This window comes from Astatotilapia calliptera, chromosome 9 (assembly GCF_964374335.1).
Source record: "Astatotilapia calliptera chromosome 9, fAstCal68.1, whole genome shotgun sequence".
Lineage (NCBI taxonomy): Eukaryota > Metazoa > Chordata > Actinopteri > Cichliformes > Cichlidae > Astatotilapia > Astatotilapia calliptera.
The window spans coordinates 29,167,417-29,191,113 of NC_137430.1; the positions used below are offsets into that span (position 1 = coordinate 29,167,417).

At 40.6% G+C, this 23,697-nt stretch overlaps 1 protein-coding gene across 3 annotated transcripts in view; it reads left to right on the forward strand.

Annotated features, from left to right (window-relative positions):
• LOC113029415 (uncharacterized) overlaps nucleotides 1–23,697 on the forward strand; it is an 85,907-nt gene that overhangs the window by 18,592 nt on the left and 43,618 nt on the right. The window contains exons 2-4 of one of the 3 annotated variants that reach the window (XM_080306588.1): nucleotides 60–162; nucleotides 9,731–10,495; nucleotides 10,819–11,943. In XM_080306588.1, the coding sequence (XP_080162714.1) occupies nucleotides 145–162; nucleotides 9,731–10,495; nucleotides 10,819–11,508 (1,473 nt within the window). In that variant the 5' untranslated portion in view covers nucleotides 60–144 and the 3' untranslated portion in view covers nucleotides 11,509–11,943. Of the gene's footprint in view, nucleotides 1–59; nucleotides 163–9,730; nucleotides 10,496–10,815; nucleotides 11,944–23,697 lie in introns of those variants that run through there. The other 2 variants (XM_080306587.1, XM_080306586.1) reach the window with 2 other exon arrangements.

Below are 23,697 nucleotides of genomic sequence, written 5' to 3' on the forward strand. Positions count from 1 at the left end.
AGACACTTTGACTCTTCAGTGCAGTGTGGAGCCTAACAAAGATCTGTTTTGTGTCCCAGCTGATCAGCAGGAGAAGAGTCTGACGGAGCAGCAGAGGAACATTTTCAGCTACTTGGACTCAGCTCAGCCACTACAGAGGAAACAATGAGCTCAACACAGGAGGTGACAGACAGAGCAGGGCGATATGACCAAAAATATTTATCACGATATACATTTGAAAATTTGCGATAACAATATAGCTGATGATAAAATTGACACTAGACAAAATACTTTACAACTCCACGACTTTATCAGTGCAAAAAAACCCCATCAATGTATTTTCACTTAAACAAGCAGCTGTTTTTTATGTGCATTAAAGTTATATAAAAATTTAACAGTGAAAATACAAATGCCTTGGAGCAAATGTCGGCCAATTTCCTCTGGAAAATCCTTTTGGTTAAACTGTCAGCAAGCAATTTGCATTTGCACTGTTAAATTTTTATATAACTTTAATGCACATAAAAAAACAGCTGCTTGTTTAAGTGAAAATACATTGATGGGTGTTTTGCACTAATAAAGTTGTGGAGTTGTAAAGTATTTTGTCTCGCGTCAATTACATCGTCAGTTATATTGTTATCACAAATTTTCAAATGTATATCGTGATAAATATTTTTGGTCATATCGCCCTGCTCTACTTTCATGTGTTACTGTTTAGGCTTAAATAGGTTTGATGTTTGGTGCCTTTTTCTTAATGTAAAAAAAACCCTCAGGTTACAATCAGACATTTTTCTTCACTGAACCAAGCTGGTCATTTTACCAGCTCAGCTCTAAATCATGTTACAGATGACATATGGTATAAACATCTAGATGATGGGAAAGTGGTGTTCTTGGACATGATTGTTGGGCTTCATTTCTGTACTGAACAGTCATTTTAAGTTTAGCTGGTAAATAACAATTAGCTAATGTTGTTCATGAGACTAAAGTCATCTCACTTTGGTAACGTAACTATAATATGGCCAATAATATAGTTATTATGTTAATCACTTCACTCAAAGACAAGTATCTTTGACAGTGTATATATAGATGTATCATATATAAGAGACAAATATTGTTCCTTTAATTTGTTGGCATTACTAAATTTGGCTCAATGCTTACATATCTGTGTAAAAAGCAAATGTACGAGCTGTGATAACTGTGTCTGATAGAATGAAGAGTAGACTGATATATGAAATATTCCTTTATTGGGTGAGAAAATCAGACCATGTCATAACTGCTTTAAGTCATACAGAATAGATATCAGAGCCATAACCCTTTAGAGCCGATCGGAGCGGGAACGCTCTGTTATGCGTAACTATTTTTAAATCCCAGTAGCACTGCAACCACGTAAGCTAGCGCAAAAATTTTTTTTGCATATGAAACCGGAGGAGTTGTACTTACATCTTATGCCATCAGCTTGTCCTAGGTCACGGTTTCCTTCCACATAAAGCTTTGCAAAAACTGCATAAAAAGCGCTTGCAGGAACAAAAACATAATATTCCAGAAACATGCTTTGCCGATCCGATCAGCTGTTCATAACACTTCCTACGTTGGAATAGACGTCAGCGCGAACTTTTGCATTTCCTCCATTACCTGCCCGAAACCGGAAGTGACGTCATTTTCGCGGAAATGTAGTCTTTTTTGCGATCAGGGCCTCAGGGCCTATACTGCTCTTTTTAAAAGTTATCTTTGACTTTATGACTTTCTGTGTCGTTTCTGGGATGCTTAGGACTCATATTGCACTGCTGGAAATAGTTTATTTTGATGCATATGCTGCTTTTTTGCAAATTTGCAGTATAATATTTATTTTCGTTTTTCCTGCAGTGTATAAAAATTGGTGTATTTCAAAAATAAAACTATGAAGACACTCAAAATAAATTTCCTGTGGTGGGAAACTATTTTGTGCAACTTTTTTGTATTTACAGTTTTGAGGGATAAGCCTCTTAAATTTCTCTAACTACAAATATATGTTAAAAAATCAAAAACGATTTTCAATTTTTTTGTAGTTTATTGCACTTTTTTGCAATTTATGTAGTTACTATGCACTTAATGAATACATATTATTAAAATCTGGGCTATAATGGTTGTATTGATGTATAGCAACTTGAAATGCTCCCAAAAATGGCTCCACAGCATGTAAAAATATAATATAAGCTCTGGCGGACTTGGTTCTATGGTAGGTCTTAAAGGGTTAAACAGGCTGACTTCTGCTAAATGGGTCAAACTGGGCAGAAAGTATACAAACACATAACATCCTTATAGAATATGATGTAACACTATAGATCAACTTACCACAGAATATATAAAGCATATAAACAATTACAGCAATATGATGCAACAAACACAGCAGTGCTACTAATCCAAAATACTCAAAGCTTCATAGAACTGAAACAAACATTTATTTTTAGCTCCATTCTGCTGCTGATACATACTTTAGGTTTCTGAATATTAAACTTGTTTCTGCCTTTCATAGTGTGTAACTTGAAGGCCCTGAGTACTTTCTCCCACACTGAAAACACTGGAATGATACAATTATTTGAACATTACCTAATAAGACTGATTCAGGACAGACCATTAGTTATTTTAAACTAGAGCTGGGCGATAAAACGATAACGATATGTACTGCGATATAACTTTTTCTCGATAGAAAAATTAAACTATTGCGATAGACCTCACTGCTCTTGTCCTCTTAAAAAAAGGAAAAAAGAAGAAAAAAAAGAACAGCCAATCCAAATTAAGTAGTGCAGAGCCGAACCAATCACAGCCGCAGCGTCACGTCACGTGACTTGTTACGTACAGCACAAGTGCCAAGCCGCACATGTGTATTTGTTTGGGAAGCAGCCAGCCACTGTACCGCCCGGGTAATGGAGGAAATGAGTGTGCAGACTAGAGAAAAAACAACCGAGAGCGTGACTGAAGAGAAAACAGATGATGGTTCCAATGCCGGAGAGATTGTCGAACGGAAAAGCCATAGAAGTTCCGTAGTGTGAAGGTATTTCGGCTATTTCAAGTCTGACAAAAACAGAGTAGCGTTCACTGTAAATTGTACTGAAAGCAAGTCTGGAAATACAATAAACCAGTGCATGCTCAGTCTCTGACTGGAAGCGCTAATTTGTCATTTGGCTTTTGTCAGACTAAAGTAACTGTTAAAACTGTTTGAAAAGCTAAGCTATACAACAAGGAGAGATTGAGAATTTCCTTTTAGTTCTCAGTTTATTTGATATTGACAAAAGTTAGTCAATTTTGTCTGTTCTTCTGTAAAACAAACTAAGATTTATTTTTAGAATTAATATTTTGTTTCTAAGTGGAATTGACAATTTAGTAGCCTGTTTTGTTTGTTCTATTTTGAAACTTAAACTCTTTAGCGGCTGCCTTTTGTGTAGTTTGCAATATTTGCCTTTATTTATCTGAAAAAGTCTCATGTTCCTTAAGTACATCTACCCTGTTGAACTTATTATGGGAAATAAATATATAAAATAAAAACAAGCTGCTGATTATTTCACATTTTACTTGTGAGCAAAGGCACATTTAAATCTTACAAATATAGTTATTTGGCTTATATCGTGATAGATATCGTTATCGCCTGAAATGAAAAAAACATATCGTGATATGAAAAAAATCATTTTGAGCAGCCTTTGAATTGGGACAGCCTCGCTGTTACCGTGACGTAATCGGCCTTATAATGCGGCCTTTAAGGCTGCAGACCCTGAATTGGGATACAGCCTATGTCAGGCTGATTGGGTTAGAATGGCAGACCTGACATGTTAAAAGGAGGGTGGTGCTTGAAATCATTGTTCTTCCATTGTAAACCATGGTGACCTGTAAAGAAACGCGTGCAGCTATCATTGCGTTGCATAAAAATGGCTTCACAGGCAAGAATATTGTGGCTACTAAGATTGCATCTAAATCAACAATTTATTGGATCATCAAGAACTTCAAGGAAAGAGGTTCAATTCTTGATAAGAAGGCTTCAGCACATCCAAGAAAGTCCAGCAAGCACCAGGATCGTCTCCTAAAGAGGGCTCAGCTGCAGGATCGGAGTGCAGAGCGTGCTCAGGAATGGCAGCAGGCAGGTGTGAGCGCATCTGCACGCACATTGAGGCGAAGACTCTTGGAAGACGGCCTGGTGTCAAGAGGGGCAGCAAGAAGCCCCTTCTCTCCCCAAAAAAACATCAGGGGCAGATTGATCTTCCACAGAAAGTATGGTGAATGGACTGCTGAGGACTGGGGCAAAGTCATATTCTCGGATGAAGCCTGTTTCCGATTGTTTGGGGCATCTGGAAAAAGTCTTGTCTGGAGAAGAAAAGGTGAGCGCTACCATCAGTCCTGTGTCAGGCCAACAGCAAAGCATCCTGAGACCATTCATGTGTGGGGTTGCTTCTCATCCAAGGGAGTGGGCTCACTCACAATTTTGCCCCAAAACACAGCCATGAATAAAGACTGGTACCAAAACGGCCTCCAACAGCAACTTCTTCCAACAACAGTTTGGTAAACAACAATTCCTACATAAGACACACAGGATTATAAGGGGCACCGTCGACTTTCAAAAAAATGAAAGGATTGATTTTAAGTGTGGCGTATTTTCCAAAAAACACGGTAATAACGACGGCCTGCTAGCATGCTCTACCACAAATAGTGCTTTGTTGTGTATCTGATGGACGAAAGCTAAACCAGTTCCACACCACTGAAGTTGAAGCATTTTTACAAACCAATTCTGGTTCATCTGTTTCATTCAACGATCCGCTTTCACCCTTCTCATTCTCCGTCGCCGCCATGCTTTTTCCTCCATGTGTGTGTGAAAACAAAGGCACTGCGCATGCGCATTTTACCCATATTCTATTGTAATATTTCATTTTCTCATCGTTGCCCAACATTATATCAAATCAAAATCAAATCACTTTTATTGTCACACCAATGTACCTGCACATGTGATGTGACAATAAAAGTGATTTGATTTTGATTTGATTTGATTTATACCGGTATTGCTGTGAACGGTATGATATAGCCCAGCCCTACATGAAAGGCACCCTGATCGTACACTAATCGCACATTAAAATGATCAAAAGAGGCAAAACTGTGTGCCAGAGTCTCGGGTCAGCGTTTGTTTTCATGTCACAGCACCAGAACGATTGCAGGCGCTCATAAGTAGTTACCATAAATCACCACCTTTCATGGTCTCAGCACATCGACTCTATTATTAAGAAAATGGGACAAGGCATAGCTATGGCTATGAAATGCTCTTTGTGTATCACTTCTTCAGTTATGAAAGATGTCATTAATGCACTAGTAATGTCTCATCTGGAGTATTGTTCAATCATTTGGTCAGCAGCTAATAAGACAGATCTTAACAGACTTCAGTTAGTCCAGAATAAGGTGTCCAGATTAGTGTTAAGATGTTCATGCTATACTAATATTGATAAAATGCATAATCAACTTTCTTGGCTTCCTGTACAGGCTAAAATATTCTATGGCTTACTTGTATTTATAAAGAACGCAATTCTGTTAAACACACATTTATTTCTGCTCAGCTGCAGTATCCAGATGAAATACATAATCATATTACACAGTTTTCAACAAACTGCAATTTAGTAAATGCTCGAGTTAAAAGTAACTTTTTGTAAAACTGTTATATTTAGAGCAACTTTTAAGTGGAATAAATTGCCTTATAAAATTAGAGAATTATTACCAACTATTCAAAACTTCAATGAACACGTAAAAGCCGATTTACAGAACTTTTAGTTGTTGTAAATATTGTAAGAGATGATTTGTTTTTGAAATTTGTGCAATGTGTCTCAATGTTATTGATATTATTATTATTATTATTATTATTATTGATTGCTTATATTTTAACAATTGTGAAACCTCACTGTGGATGTAAGACCCAAATTATGTGGATATTTTTTATTTTTTTTAATAAATTTTATTTTCAGTCACAGCAGAATATTAACAACAAAACATTGAACATACAGTAGTTTGCTGTTCAGTATTTACAATACCCCAAAAGATAACAGAAATAGAGAAGGAAAACAAACAAACCAACCAAAGAAACCCCTACAAAACAACAAAAAACAAACAAACAACAACAAACAAATATAAAAATAAAATGTATAAGGGACATTCAGTGTACAGTTAACTATGATAGTGGTATAGAGATATGGCATCCGGTCATGATAGGGTGGTCATTTTAAATGTTTCCATGTACATCAGGAATGGCTGCCATGCCTTAAGAAATTTGGTGGTTGAACCTGCCAGTGTATATCTCATCTTTTCTAAATGTAAAAACCTCATGAGCTCTGCAAGCCACTGTTCATGTGTGGGAGGAGCTTCCTGCTTCCATTTTAAAAGTATAAGGCGCCTTGCGATAAGTGAAGCAAAGGCAATAGAATTCGAATAGTGTTTTGGCAAAGTGATGTCTTGAGGTATCACCCCAAAGATAGCTGTTAGAGCAGAAGGATCATATTTAACGTTATACATCTCTGACAGACAGTGTTAAATATAGACACCCAATAGTTATGAAGATTGGGGCATGTCCAAAAGGTATGAAGGAGCGAACCTGTTTCTGCTTTACATCTGTTACACAGAGGGTCAGCTCCTGGATAGAACTTTGCTAACTTTTCCTTGGAGATATGTAATCGGTGTAGGACCTTGAATTGCAGGAGCCCATGCCTGGCACATATCGAAGAAGAGTGTACCCTCCGGAGAAAAGATTGCCAGAGTTCATCTGTTATAGTCATCCCAAGGTCTTTCTCCCACTGTGCTTTAAGGATGAAGAGAGAAGGAGATTGAAGATCTGATAATATAGCATAGATTTCTTTAATCGCCCCTCTCTTATGAACGTTTATATTGATAATTTTATCCAAAGAAGTTTCCTCAGGTAGTTCTGGAAATGAAGGAAATCGACTCTTTACAAAGTGACGAATTTTTAGATAACGAAAAAAATGTTGCCGAGGAACATTAAACTGCTTCAGGAGCTGCGTGAATGAGGCAAAAATCCCATCTACAAAAAGGTCTTTGATATTTCTAAGGCCATTACTTTCCCATATTTTAAAGGCAGAATCCATCATGGAGGGTGGGAACATATGATTAGAGCAGATAGGTGCTTTAATTGACATTAAGTGTAACCCCAACCTTTTCCTACATTGCACCCAGATTCTGAGCGAGTCATACAACAAAGGGTTACGTTTATAGGTGTAGAGTTCTAATGGGAGAGCTGAACTCAACAAAGCTGATAGGCAAATTTTGCCACAACTGGATGACTCAATTTGGAGCCAAGCTGGAGTCTCTGTAGTAACATTACTCATCCAGTACAGCATATTACGAATATTTGCTGCCCAATTATAAGACTGAAAGTTTGGCAAGGCTAATCTTTATTTATTTTATTTATTTATTTATTTATTGTCATTGTCAAGAACAATGAAATTGCGTTTGGGGCTTCCATACAACCCAAAAAAAAGAAGAAAATAATAAATACCCCTTAAAACCCAAGTGTACATATTTAACCCAGTGTGACTCCAATGCAATAAGACAATCGTTAGCAATAATGTTCGTAGAAATTCAGACAAAGACCTGAGAAACATGACAAAATACAACAATGCAACCCATTCAATATTATTGTACTGTGAGATATGATATCAGATATGATAGTTATCTATTTAAGAAAGAGGGGGGGGGGGCAGGAGGGGGAAGAGAATAAAGATATGATGCACCAATGCAGACCAGTTCATTGCTATTAAGAAGTTGGATATGGTTATTGTCCGTGAGAGCGGGGCAGAGAGTTCAGGAGCCTCACAGCCTGTGGATACAGGCTGTTGGCCAGTCTGGATGTTCTGGCCTGTATAGACCTGTACCTTCTCCCTGAGGGCAGCAGATGGAAAAGGTGGCGCGCAGGGTGATGTTGGTCCCGCAGGATACTGTGCACCCTCCTCAGACAGCGAGTGGGGAAGATATTACTGATCTCTGGCAGACTTGTTCCAATAATTCTGCCAGCTTCTTTCACCACCCGCTGGAGTGCTTGCTGATCGGCCTTGGTGCAGCTGGGGAACCACACTAGAAATCCATACGTCAGAACGCTGCTGATGGCACAGTTGTAGAAGTTCAACATCAGAGATCTGGGAATGTGTGCGCTCCGCAGTCTCCTCAGGTAGTAGAGGCGCTGTTGGGCCTTCCGTACAACTGAAGTGATATGGTTGCCCCAGGACAGGTCCTCGGTCACAGTTACCCCCAAGAATTTAAAACTGCTCACCCTCTCCACCGCCTCACTGCCAATGAAGAGAGGCAGATGGTTGTTATGGCCCCTCTTCCGGAAATCTACAATGATCTCCTTGGTCTTTTTGGTGTTTAAGACCAAGTTATTGTCGTGGCACCATGACTCTAGTTGTTGCACCTCTGTCCTATAGTTTGTCTCATCATTGTTGGATATAAGTCCGAGCACTGTAGTGTCATCTGCAAACTTAACAATGAGATTGGACGCGCAGGAGGAAATACAGTCATGGGTGAAGAGAGTGTATAGCAGAGGGCTCAGAACACACCCCTGAGGGGCACCGGTGTTGACCACAAGGGTGGAAGAGGTGTTCTTACCCACTCTGACACTCTGTCTACGGTTAGTGAGGAAGTCCACAATCCAGTTGCACAGAGAGGAGTTAAGTCCCAGTTGGTGGAGTTTGGGACGGAGTTTGTATGGCCGGATGGTATTAAAAGCCGAGCTGTAGTCTACAAAGAGGAGCCGTGCATAGGTGTTCCTGTGTTCCAAGTGCTTCAGTAATGTGTGCAGCACCCATTGGCCTAGTCCTCTGCATGAAATCTTTACGAATTCGTGGACTTTTGCCATTCCAAATAAATGCAGAGATATGCTTATTCAGTGTTTATAAAATACTTATTGGGTAAGTAGCATGGGATACATTGAAATAAATAAAGGAACTTGGGTAGTATGTTCATTTTGATAGAATTGATGCGACCAATTAATGACAGTGGTAAATTGTTCCATCTCTGAAGATCTGTCTCAGTATTCTTAAGCAGCGGGACAAAGTTTCTTTCATATAGACCTTTGTATGAGTGGGTAACCTTAACCCCCAGATAGGTCACATACCTTGATTTAACGTTAAATTGAAAATCTGAAAACGAAATCTTCCTGGCTATAGAGTTGACACAGAGAAGTTCACTTTTATGCAGGTTCAACTTGTAACCTGAAATATTACCAAAACATTCAAAAATGGCAAGAGCACGGGGAAGAGAGCATAAAGACTCTGACATATACAGCAGTAGGTCGTCAGCATATAAGGATATTTTGTGCTCCTGGTCACCTCTGAAGATGCCCTTAATGCAACTGTCAGCTTGCAGTTTAATCGCCAGTGGTTCAATTGATAATGCAAAAAGAAGAGGGGATAAGGGACAACCTTGTCTTGTACCACGGAGAAGTAGGAAATAAGAAGAGAATAACGAATTTGTTCTAACACGTGCCATAGGTGAGGAGTAAAGTAACTGAATCCATGAAATGAAATTAGGGCCAAATCCAAATTTATGTAGAGTACAAAACAGATAATCCCACTCCACCCGGTCAAATGCCTTCTCAGCATCGAGTAATAAGGCAATTTCAGGGGTTGTAGTTGACTTTGTGTGTAATATGTTTAAAAACCTGCAATTATGTGGATATTTTGAATCCACTTAATTGTATAATATTTTATGTGATTGTATTTGTATTGTATCTCTGTCACTGCAGGACCAACATGGAGCGAGAAGTCAGCGCTCTCAGGAGGCCGACAAACCTCACAGAAGAAAGAGAGAGAAAACATACACCTGTGACGAGTGTGGGAAGGATTTTGCTAGGAAGAATGAACTAAAACGTCATCTGGTCATCCACAGTGGAGTTAAAGCATACAGCTGTGATCAGTGTGGCAGAGCTTTTACTCGCAGTAGCAGCTTACAGAGGCATCTACTTACCCACTCTGGAATTAAGGCATACAGCTGTGACGAGTGTGGGAAGGATTTTACTGGGAAGGATGACCTAAAACATCATCAGGTCATCCACACTGGAGAGAGACCGTTCAGCTGTGACTTGTGTGGAAAGTCTTTTTCCTGGAAGGATTCCCTAAAACAACACCAACTCATCCACAGTGGAGTTAAAGCGTACATCTGTGATCAGTGTGGCAGAGCTTTTACTCACAGTAGCAACTTACAGAGGCATCTAGTTACCCACTCTGGAATTAAGGCATACAGCTGTGACATCTGTGGAAAAACTTTCAGCCAGAGAGGGCACCGAAATATACACCTACGCATTCACACGAGACATGTTGTGTACTGCTGTGAACAGTGTGGCAAAGAATTTATAACAGACACACAGTTAAAACAACACATGTTTACCCACACTGAGGAGAGACCTTATAAATGTGACCTGTGTGAGAAGACTTTTAAAGCTCCACGTCACCTGAGAGAACACCAACAGATCCACACCAGAAAGAGACTCAACAAGCGCAGTTGCTGTGAGGTATGTATTTATATTGTTGTCATTTTAGCCTGACTGTTTGGAACAACTCTGCTCATTAAACTGTGTTAGCATGTTAGCAATTCTACTGCATGGAAAAGCAGCTCTGAGTGATTATTCAGATTTTCATATCAGTTATGATTTTAGTATTACTGTAGTATTATGGTGGTAGTATTGTAGTTATTGCAGCCCAGTAAACTGAGTGTGTTAACTGAAACAGTCAAATGTAATTGGACGTCTGCAGAGATGCTCTTTATTTCAGGCGACGTTCAGGATAAAAGTGTTGAAGGACTGACTTACACTGTCTTTGTGTCTTTGTTTAGAAGCAGAGCGACACAGATGGATCCAGTTCTCAACCCTGTCATCACCGTGGTGGTGGGAAAGACTTTCGTTGTGACCTTTGTGGAAAAACTTTCAGTCAGCAAAAGACCCTAAAAAGACATCAACGTAGACACACTGGAGACAAACTGAAATACTGCAAAGAATGTGGGAGAGGCTTCCCCACATCGCATCACTTAAAACAACATGAACTGATTCACAGTGGGGTTAAAAAGCACCTCTGTGATCAGTGTGGGTCATCCTTCACCACTGCATGTGAGCTTAAATCACACAAACGAGTCCACACAGGAGAGAAACCATACAAGTGCAGACACTGTGACAAAAGCTTCTCACATTCAAATAGTCGTAACAAGCATGAACGTACACACATGGAAGGAAACTACAGCTGTGACCAGTGTGACAAGAGCTTCAGGAATCTCAGTTCATACTCCGAACACAAACGATCCCACGTTACTAATAAACTGTTTCACTGTTACCAATGTGCCCAAACATTCACCTCATTGTCTGCTCTGTGCAAACATCAGCGTGATCACTCAGGGCTGAAATCACTCTCATCACTGGATCACAGTGAACCTGAAGAGACAGAAAGATCCTCTGGTTTCAGTGTCAGACTCAAAAAGCTTGAGATCAGGCTCCACAGAGTTCAGATAGAATCATTTAAACTTGTGTTGAACTGAACTGGTTGCTGGGCTGAACTTCTACATAATACAGATTTACATGGGATCTTATTTTCTGTCGTTTTACTGAGTCAGTTTTGTCCTTTTTTCTCTGTCCTGGTTTTGCTCGTCTGTAAATAATTGAAACTCAGTCAAATAGTTCATTGTTCTCCAGCAAAACGTTTTGGAAACTCATGTTTAACCTTTAAAACTCTGACATGTTTTAGCACACAAGGCTTCATCGGGGAGTTACTCATGATTGGACCATGAGAATAAAGGTTTTTAGTTCTTTCAAAGAGTCTTGGAGGTGTTTGATGTTTCTGTTTTTCTACATAAAGCAAGAAAAATAGTTTCTTCCTTTATGTAGTGTGGAAGTTTTTAATGTTTCTTTCATCTGTGATGTTCTTGAATGTGTTGACATGAAGATGGTACAAATAAACTGTCCTTTTAGCTTCAGCTCCTAATTTATTCATTATTTATGGATGTAGCACAGCAACAGTGTCTTGATTAACACATGGAGGGCTCGGGATCTGATGGTAAATAATGTTTTGTGTCCTTGTACACATCATACAGCTCAGCTGTTCCACAGATGTCAGGTTTACACAGTGGGATGGTTTGTAAGAACGCAGCTCTCCTGTGGATAAATCCTTACTCTTAGCCTCAGGACCTCACACAGTCCCAGCAGGTTTGGTCAGAAGATTTATCCCTTATATCAAAACGTCACAGAGTCTCCTTTGCTGTGCTGTTTTCACAAAGAAACGTAAACTGAAGACCTGGGCCCTATTTCAGGAAGCCGGTTTAGAAAACTCAGAGTGAAAAATGATACTCAGGGTTGAGTAACCCCGAACTGTCCAACTCGGAATATTCGGTTTCAGAAAGGCTGATAACAAGTAGTTCAATCAACGCGGAGTTCCTTTAACCCCAAGTTAAGCGCGCGCACGAGGATACATAAAGCCCTGATTATTGGAGCACAGATTAAGCGAGTCACCATGGAGACGGAGGGAAAGAAGGCGCGGTCAATGTATTTTACAGCGCTTGAGGCCGAAATTCTGATGGCAGCATATGCCGATAACATGCAAATTTTGCAGAAAAAAAGTAACACAGCCTCAGCTGCAAAAGAAAGGGAGCATGCATGGCAAAACATAGCCGACAGAGTCAATGCGTGAGTGTTAATTTAAACATTGATCTAGGGATTTCAACCCATTTAACACGTTATTTATTATATGTCATTTTTTATTTTATACATTTTATTTTGTGACGTGATGTGAGCGCAGGTGCAACCCAACAGGCCCCAAACGTTCCTGGCAGCAAGTAAAAATGAAATATAAAAATATAGTCCGAACAGGTAAGGTGTAATTGTATTATGAGCCATAGTGCTTGGTCTGTTTGTCCGATGTAAATCAATTGCAGTTAGAGGCTACATTAATTTTCTTTCTGTAAGCACTTATTGAAATTATCTGAGCACATTACAAGTACATATTTGCTTACTCTGTATGCTCAAATGTGACCCGTTATGGCCACTAGAAAAAAAGCGGAGGCCCGAAAAACAGGTGGGGGTCCTCCACCACCACCACTCACAGAGCCTGGCCACTTGGCTTCCACATTTGTGATAATGTTGGCAGCATCACATATGATCTTCACAGTGCAGAGAACACAAATTTGCATCCATTACTATAATGAAATAATTTGTTAGTTTGAAATGCTACGGGGAACTATGTACCTGCACATTAATGCCGTGGAAAGACTTCCTGTTCACATAGTCCCCTTCATTTACTGAAGGAGCAATGATTGGAATGTGAGTGCCATCTGTACAGCCAATCACGCCTGGGAACCGTGAAAATAAATGTAAAATTTAAGTAGTAGTTCAAATATCACCACATCATGAATTAAGTTTTGTTCATCCTGATACCTGCAATTTTGTGGAATCCCTCTTTGATAAATCTTGTGGGTCTATGACCGGGGAACACCACAAACGAGTACAGGAGACGTTTCAGTGCAACTGTAACATTCCTGACTGCGCGACAGACGGTAGCCTTGGAAACGTGCTCAGCTTCACCAATATTATACAGAAAGCTCCCGTTTGCAAAAAACCGAAGTGCAATACAAATAATATTACAGAACTGAGAGGATGTCCGCGATGTGTCACATGAGCAATATTAAGCCTGAGGATGTTATTCAAATAAATTATAGATTGTGCTGAAAAACGGTAACGTTCACACAGAAAATCATCAGGAAATGATAAAATGTCCAAACGCGCTCTAATCACTCTCTCCCGGCGGAGAGCTATGCGGAGAATTTGGGCTTCAACATCTACTGGCTCTTCAAGGAAGGAGCACGCCATGTCTGACACTTCCTACAGTCAGGTTTCCGACAAAGAGGCGGAGAAGGTCAGGGTTAGTTGAAGTAAACCTGCTAGGGGGCAGGTTAGCTTCACGGAGTGTGTCGTCATAGTAACTCACTCAGGATTAATCTAAACTCGCTTTGTGAAACCGAAAACCCAGAGTTTTTGTTAACTCAGGGTATACTTACTCAGAGTTTGCTCTAAACCGGCTTCCTGAAATAGGGCCCTGAACTTACAATGTTTTAATTAGTTTAGCAGATTCAGTGTCTCCATGATCAAATCTGCTGTTTTTGTGCTGCTGTTGGTAGAAAGCCGTTTAATACTGAAATGAACTGGCTGCATGCATCTCTGAATGTAAATTGGTGCACTATTAATAGATCACTCTGGAACGGTATCATCTCTCTAATTTGCCCACTTAGTAAATCTCACTCATGGCCAAGAAATTGAAATAAATCTTGTTTCCCTGCTGGATAGTGATCCACTGTAACTCTGCTCCTCCTTCCTGTTTAGGATTTCTGTGACTGAAGTAGAATTCCCTCCATCCATCACTTATCCCAGCTAACCCAAAGTAAAATAAAGTTTTGCTCATCTTAAAAAAGCATTACAATAATGGGCATTACCAATGCAAACTGAATAATACAGAAGATGAAAGAATAGACTTTGATCAGTTAATAAAGCTCATGATCTTGATTCATTGTGGCTGCTACACACATACTTCTGGGTCACTTCTCTCAGTTAGGAACCTTCCTCACCAAAACTGACTGTTGGACCACACCCCTGGTTTCATGAGAAATTGTTTCAGCCACGATTTCTCTTCCTGTATTTCAGAGTAAAGACTGAAGTGACAAATGGAAACATGTTTAAAAAACGCAATGTGAGAGAGACGTTGAGGTCCTTGGAAGTTACCCTGGGTTTTTCTGTCACCCTGCTAGATGTTACACACCTTGTTATTGGACTGATTTCTACTGCTGGACTACTCCTGGGGAGAGTAACAATACTCTTACTAATTAGCTCTCTTTCACACCTTTGGGGATATTTATTTTTGTGCTTGCAGCGCTGTGAGCCAGAACAGCGAGAGAAAAATCTGCAACAGCGACGGGCCGAATGCTTAAGTGAATCCCAGCAGCTGCACATGTGCAACGCTGATTTAGAAGATATCTTTGCTCTGGATTTATATTTATACTTTTTCATTTCTATATGATTCTTCTTGCATCTAAACAAAGATGATTCAATTTGATAAATTTTGAAGGCCGGGCAGCACGGTGGCACGGTGGTTAGCACTGTTGCCGCACAGCAAAAAGGTCCTGAGTTCAATTCCACCATCAGGCTGGGGTCTTTCTGTGTGGAGTTTGCATGTTCTCCCTGTGTTTGCGTGGGTTCTCTCCGGGTACTCCGGCTTCCTCCCACCGTCCAAAGACATGCAGCTTGTGGGGATAGGTTAATTGATTAATCCAAATTGTCACTAGGAGTGAATGTGAGTGTGAATGGTTGTCTGTCCCTGTGTGTTAGCCCTGCGACAGACTGGCGACCTGTCCAGGGTGTACCCCGCCTTTCGCCCTATGACAGCTGGGATAGGCTCCAGCGCCCCCCACGACCCTGAAAAGGATAAGCGAATGGATGGATGGAAATTTTGAAGGCTCTTCGTGCTCGGGTGTAAATAAGATGTAATATTTGCTCTTGGTTTGTTTCTCCTGTACAGAACCTTGCAGTACAACAGAAACCTAAAAACATTATTTGTAGTTGTTATTCTTAGTTGTTCTGCTGCCTAAATACCACAGGGTGTAATTATGAAGTTATTGAGCTGCACATACTTTACGACCTGCTTAAGTTCGAGGTCACAGCGTCTGTAGAGCAGCTGAAACATAATGAAGTCTACAAGGTTAAAGTTTTAGCTTCACTTGTTGTTCTCTCTGCTGCTTGGTTTGATGGATCTGAGAGCTTTTGTTTTTATTACTGTTATTATAATTATCATTATTATTTTACTCTTTAAAAGCTTTAAAATAGTGTTTGTGTTTGAAAAATGGATTTAAGAATTGAACAGAAACATCTGTCATAAAAATCGCCCAAAGGCACGGAGACAAACTCAAAGGATGCAACCTGTAACTTTCTCTTCCTTCATGTCAGCACCATCATCGATTATTTATAGTAAATGCATATAGCAACAGTAACACTTTAGTTTGGATTTCATGATTTCTGTAATTGGAAAATATTATTTTGTTTAAAGACAGAAGTGACTGTGTAGTTGCAACATTAAAGTGAAATATTTAATAGTCTAATAACAGATTATGTGTTGAAGCTGTCATTTCAGGAGGAGAGAAGCTGCAGAGAGGCGTGTAAGACTGCAACTCTGCTTCCTGGTCCCAGCTCTGGATAGTCATATTTTAGGGGGTTTAATAAATGTGTCCATATTTCTAGAAATGAGAGCTGCTCCATCCAAAGTGGGATGGATGCCGTCTCTCCTAACAAGACCAGGTTTCCTCCAGAAGATTTGCCAATCATCTATGAAGCCCACATCGTTTCTTGGACACCACTCAGCCAGCCAGCAACTTAAGGAGAACATGTGGCTAAACATGTCACTCCTGGGCTGTATCCCAATTCAGGGTCTGCAGCCTTAAAGGCCACGTTTTAAGGCCGATTACGTCACAGCAACGTGACAAAGGCTGTTCCAATTCGAAGCCTGCTCGAAATGCGGCCCTCAAATGTGTCCTTCATTTCCCTGAATTCTAAAGATGTGTCGTGTAGACTTCGTGGCCCAACACATCCCAGATTGCATAGCGCGGCGGTGGGTGTGGATAATTTTGCCAAAAAAAACGTTGGAAGCGGAGCGGCCAAAGAGTAAACGTTTAAAAGTAAGTACTGTTATGATGTCTCAACAGGACCTGGAAAAACTAGTCCATGCATTCATCTTTAGTAGGCTTGATTACTGTAACAGCATCTTTACAGGTCTACCTAAAAAATCAGTCAGACAACTGCAGCTCATTCAGAACTCTGCTGCTCGAGTCCTCACTAAGACCAAACAAGTGGACCACACCAGTCCAGCTCTGAGGTCTTTACTCTGGCTGCCTGTCCGTCAGAGGATAGACTTTGAAGTTCTGATGCTGGTCTATAAAGCTCTGAATGGTTTAGGACCAAGATACATCAGTGACCTCCTGACCCAGTATGAACCTTCCAGATCCCTCAGGTCACCTGAATCCGTTTTTTTTTATCAGTTCCCAGAGTCAGAACCAGACACGGAGAAGCTGCATTCAGCTTTTATGCTCCATATCTCTGGAACAAACTCCCAGAAACCTCAGATCAGCTGAAACACTCAGTTTATTTAAATCCAGGTTGAAGACTCACCTGTTCTCAGCTGCATTTAAATAAAGCACCAAATCCACACTTTTAAGCTTAAATTCTTTTTAATCAATTTTAAATCGTGCTTTTTATTGTTGTTTTTTTAATGTCTCTGTAAAGCACTTTGAATGACCTTATTGTTGAATTGTGCTATATAAATAAACTTGCCTTACTGAATATTATGTCACTTATTTATTTGCAAATGTTTAATAATGAAGAACATTAAAGCATTACTGTTGGCCACATGTCGGCAGAGTTATGTGACATTAGTGATGTTTGTACTGACTTGGTTTTAAAGCCTTTAAAATATTCACTGTTCAATAGTCGACCTTAATCTTACACAGAATGTGATGATTTTGTGGATAATTAAAGTCAGTCATATATCCACAAACACAACAAGCTGAAAGTCAGTGATGCTGCTCGGTTTGCAGTCCTGAATATCACGGCACAAGCAGGATTCACTGCACTGTTAATGTTAGCTATGTTATATTGCTGTCTCTGTTCGGTGGTGTCGAGCCAAACGGACTGTAACGTGTGTTTGAACGAGCTGACGGTTCACTCGTTAAGCTGAAAGAAAGATGCCTCCGTGCAAGCTTGAACATGTTGCGTATGCCGTCGGAACTGGATTTCAGTCTAAACTGGTGTCCGTGTTGGTCCTGCAGAGAATCAGAGTTGGAAAAGTTGTTAATGTAGCAAAAAACAAAATGTAATGCATTTTGTTCATAATCTCTTTAAAGCCATGATCTTTTTTTATCGATGTCACTGGAGTGGGTAAATGAGTCTGAAAAGTTAAAAAAACAGATTTACATTTATTGTTTATTACTTTTATCGAACATCATCCCATCCCATTTATACTATTTAAGAAATAACGTGTAAAATAACCTTTTGTTTGCCTTTGGAGACTCTGCGTTTGAACCATCCCAAATATCGGCACCAGGGAACCAACTTCTCAAGCCGGTAAAAAGGTCAAGGACACAGTTACACGATCGCTAAACTAACCTGTTTTTGAATAAAACAAAACCATATAAGCATGATCCCTGGTGTTTTGGTAGATCCCTGGTTTATGATAGCAGCAACATTAACGAGACTGAGACAGCTCTGTCTTAACGTGGCGACTTCGTTTATTGCCAAACTGCAACAACAAACACACACGACACAACCACCAGAGGGTGCTGCATGAACCATTGAATTAGTCCGTACCATAACACCTGGAATCTCAGTTTAAAAAAAGAAGCACTACAAATTACTTTTCTTATGTTTAGTATACAGGAGTTGCTGCTCACACTCTGAGTTGCACTAATGTGTCTGTCAGACGTCCCAAATGGACAGACCACACGCGCAGTCACACCAGACATCTCCTGACCTTATTTCCACGAGCCCTCGACTCAGCTGCAATGTACTTACGGGGTCAGTTTCATCAAAATTATCTGCTGTCATTCACACATAAGTTGAGCAATGGTTTAACCAATTTTCCATCAAACCATGAAGGGATGCCGGAATTAAACAGAACATTGGATGTAATTTAAGGAAATATAAGTTTGACTATGGAGCACATCTCCTTCAGCGTTCATAATAATGGATTGCATTTCTCTCAGTCAACTAACTATTTAGGGGGGGAAAGCTGCTAATAGTTAGTGGGCTCTGTGTTTGTTGTTTTTTAATCACACTAGGAGTGAACAAAAGCAGAAAAAAACCCCTGTAAAGATGCAGACTGTGAAAGTCTGGTATATATCATAAATTTTACCAGCTGTAACTGAGTTTTTTGTGTTTTAAGTTATAAGCACGTGTCAAGACTTCTGTCTCCCAGCAACATTGCCGATGTGATCCTTCTTTTTTGTTCCCTATTCAGGGCTCTAGACTAACTTTTTGCCATGGTTGCACTGGTGCGCCTAAAAATAAAATTTAGGCGCACCAGCACAAAATTTAGGCGTACAAGCACAAAAGTTAGGCGTACCCAAATTTTTAAACTGCATTACTTAACACCTCAGTTTTACATGTTCACGGTTTTTTTGATTTGTAAATGATTAACTAACAACCTTTCAAAATGATTAACTTGACACCCCCTTTGCTGCCCAAATTAACAGCAGCTCCATCAGCCCCCATAGCAATGATTTTATCCAACCAGTTACTGCACTGGTCCCCAAGAGCAGCAAATGCTTTCTTTGAGGCAGCATAAATTCCTAAACAAATTTAAAAAAAATACCATTTACTTATCAGATCAAGAGTTTACAATGCAGTCTTTTTCAGTTTGAGTTTCTATATTCATGTATTATTGCTATGTTTAATTTTCAATGATAAGAACATGCTAGATATGGTTAATTCAGTAACACGACGTAATATTATTAATCATATACATAGGCTACGTGACATGACATGGCTTACCTTGGGCATGGGCATGCTGGACCTCAATGTGTCCAATCAGTATATTCGCTGGTCTTCCTTTTTGAAAGATACGAGCGTACACAATGACACATTCTTTTGTGGCGATGTCTGTGTCTCCATCGATCAGGAAGGCCATGTATGTACTGTTTGCAATTTCCACTGACGTCTTTTTTTTCAGTGTGTCAGCGATTACGCCTATAAACTGGGCGCACGCAACATCATTGCTGTATGTGGGGTTTATGTCCAAGCCATTTTTCCTGTGAAGAGTTATTTCTGACTTGAACTTAGTAAACGGAACTTCTTCTTTTGCAATATTGTAGGCGATGTTAAACTTAATGATCATCTCGGCCTCCTCCGATGACCTGTTTACTCCTGCCTGCCGCTGAAAGGCAGTGGGGAGCGGGGACATTTTGGCAGAGCATTTATCGCGGCATATAATGTGTCTTCTCGATGCTGTATGCTTTTTCAGCGTTTCAATTCGAAACGTATTAGCACCAGTGACAAATGCTGTGTTGCCGGCCATGGTCTTTCCACACTCGCGACAATAAATGCAGTGCATCATATTGTCAGCTTGGCTGTATCTTAGCCAGGGAAACTGGTCAAGCCACTCGATTCGAAATCTATACATTTTCTCACTTTTACTTTCAGTGGACTCCGGCTGGGAGTCGATCGTATGTGGCTCATTTTCTGATGCCGTCTCCAGTGTTTGACAAAAACGGAGAGGTTGATGGCTCCGTGTCAGAGCGCTGGCTCAGAATTTTGGACTGATCAGGCCTTAACTTAACGAAAAAGTTATCAATTGTTCTTTTCATATTTTCTCAATACCAACTTCATACACTTCTGACCTGGGCTACTCACTCTTCTCTATCTGCCCGCACTTTCAAACGTAAACACAAGTAGGTCTGCAGGAATATCTGGACCACGGCCAATCACAGAGGTCCCCGCCTCTGAGTATCTCTGATTGGTTTAGAACACGACATGGGCATAATGTGTGCCTGTTGTTGAACACACGGAGACTTTCAGGGTTGCTGAAACTTTTTTTCCGAGAAAATACTTGGTTGCACCGGTGCGACCAAGTATTTTTTTTACTTGGTCGCACCGGTGCAACCAAGTATTTTTTATTAGTCGCACCATGGAGAAATTTGGTCGCATTTGCGACCAAATTGGTCGCACTCTAGAGCCCTGCTATTAATGATCTACGGTAAATTGTGATATTGCCCCCATAAAATAATAAGTCTTTAACAAAATCATTGTGATACAGAGATTTGAATTCTTGTGCGTGCAATGTGCATGAAGTAGATAAACAAGAATTTTAGTCAAGATTTGACGTACTTCTGTGTTTACTGGTGCAGACTGGTTATGTGGATTTGCTATATGAATATGCTCAAGAGTCTGTTTGAGCTAAGAAACTTGAAATATATACATATAATTTTAAATCAGTAACATAGATAAAATGTTTTTGGATAACAAACGAGTCACATTTTAAACACTGTTTGAATAATCAAAGAGACAATTATAAAGCGCAGGCTACAACAGACATGCTTAACGGGAGCAGAGAAACACGCTGTATTGTCTCTTCTCCTTAAGTTGCTGGCTGTCTGAGTGGTGTCCAAGAAACGATGTGGGCTTCATAGATGATTGGCAAACCTTCTCGAGGAAACCTGGTCTTGTTAGGAGAGATGGCATCCATCCCACTTTGGATGGAGCAGCTCTCATTTCTAGAAATATGGACACATTTATTAAACCCCCTAAAATATGACTATCCAGAGCTGGGACCAGGAAGCAGAGTTGCAGTCTTACACGCCTCTCTGCAGCTTCTCTCCTCCTGAAACGACAGCCTCAACATAGCATTTGAATGAATGAATGAATGAATGAATGCTTTATTGGCCATATGCAGGTTGCCCCACAGAGGAATAGGACCCCCCCCCCGACTTACACACACAACAACAAGACATCACATGGGAATACAGTCGGAGACCGGCAGCGTTGGGAGAATAACACTGAAAAAATTACACAACATTGGGAAAAGTACAAGAGGAAAAAAAGAGACCTCTTCACACGCTGGGCAACCTATGGGAGGACAGCATGAGAACAGGAAACAAAAAAAACTCCTCTGCACAGAGAGCACATTAATGTCCACATCACAACATCAGAGCACATGACAAGCCACAGGGGATGGATAGGGGGTGGGGGGTGATTCGAAGGAACACAGCAGTCGTCCTGCACCATGCTATCATTTCAGCGCGGCACGCAGACCCGCTGCCTTCCCCCGCAGGAACAAGCATCGAAGGCGTTTGGAAGGGAGGGGGATGAGTGCGTGCTTATCAGTGTAAGTGTATGTGTGTGCGTGTCCATAGTTCAGCTGAGACAGTGTCCTTCGCTGTATCAGGCTAAGTAAACAGTCCTCCAGCCGATCCAGGTGTCCTTCATGGGATGGGAAGAATAGTCATCACACAGTCGTTATCAGGGAGTTGTTTTGGTGGGCTCCAGCCTTGGGCCTAGCAGCTGGCGCCGTGGTGTCCAAATGTAGAATATTGTTGATTTCTCCTTTATGCGAGCAGCGAATTTAGCACTCTGACACTGGGGCCTCGATTTCCCGTTGGAGTGCTGCGAGCCTCCCCATGATGGTATCAAGCTTCTGTTCCGTGGTGTTGTCATTCTTTTGGTTCTGAGACCTCACAACTGCAGTGAGCCGTTCTGCGATGTTATCCAACTTTCGCTCAAGGGTGTTATTGTGAGCAGGCCCCTCTCTGATGTATCCCATCATACGCTCAATGGTGTTAGTTTGAGTCTTCACGGCAGCTGTAAGCGTCTCCAAGGTGTTAACCATGCTGCGTTCGGTGTGGGAGGCCGCGCCTCGTCCCATCGCTTCAATTCCAGCGGTCAGCTTAGGGGGGGTTTGAACAGCTGGTTCCGCTCTCTTATTTCTCCGATAAGTCAGGGCCAAGCCAGCTCCGATCAGCAAGAACCCTGTTATCATGGTTCCGAATAGGTAATCTGTTATTAGACTATTAAATATTTCACTTTAATTTTGCAACTACGCAGTCACTTCTGTCTTTAAACAAAATATTTTCCAGTTACAGAAATCATGAAATCCAAACTAAAGTGTTACTGTTGCTATATGCATTTAATATAAATAATCGATGATGGTGCTGACATGAAGGAAGAGAAAGTTACAGGTTGCATCCTTTGAGTTTGTCTCCGTGCCTTTGGGCGATTTTCAGAAGGACAGATGTTTCTGTTCAATTCTTACAGACGGTGTGACCTCGAGCTTAAGCAGGTTGTAAAGTATGTGCAGCTCAATAACTTCATAATTACACCCTGTGGTATTTAGGCAGCAGAACAACTAAAAACTAGAAAGCGAAAATTTCAGAAGAAATTTTAAGTGTGCCTATGCCGCTGCTAATCAGTGTAGTTTGCCATTCATACGGCTACAGAGAGCAAAACTCAGCAGAGCAGCCATTCTCCACCATGAACTATGGTAAAAACAAACACCGCTCGCACCTCACAGATAACAGCTTACAGTTTTGTGTAAAGATGAGGTGACTTCGTACAGCCCTGATTTGCAGACGCTGTGCGCAGAGGTTCATGAGCAGAAGTCCCATTGTACCACAGCAGACCCGACAATGTTTGCATGAACATGCTTTGAAGCATTAAGTTATGGACCACTTTTCACACATGGTTGGTGTACCCACACAGCCGGCTGTAGCTTTTCAACTCACAGCCCAACACACACCCAAAAAACAGCCGAGAGAGCACAGACTTTACGCCCGTAGGTCCACCTCCCCTGCAGCAGCACTGCAGACCACGCCCCGCCACACACATCAAACATGTAAAATAAATATTTATGCACTTTTGCATTCACTTTTTATTTTTACACAGTGTTCTGAATGATTAACAATGGTCTACAGCCAATCGTGTGTATTATTATACAAACTTTGGTTGTAAGATTCAGATAACTATTTAATAAAAGCTAAATATTTTATATGAGAGTAAGAAAGAAAAGTATATCTTTGTGCCCCCCTTTCCCTGTTAATGCCCCACCTGGCCCCCTGGCAAAAGCTTTGCTAGATCTGCCCCTGCACAGTTACCAGCTGTCAGCTACACAGAAAAGGAGCTTGGTGTTATTCGTCTCTCAGAAACAGTTCATAACT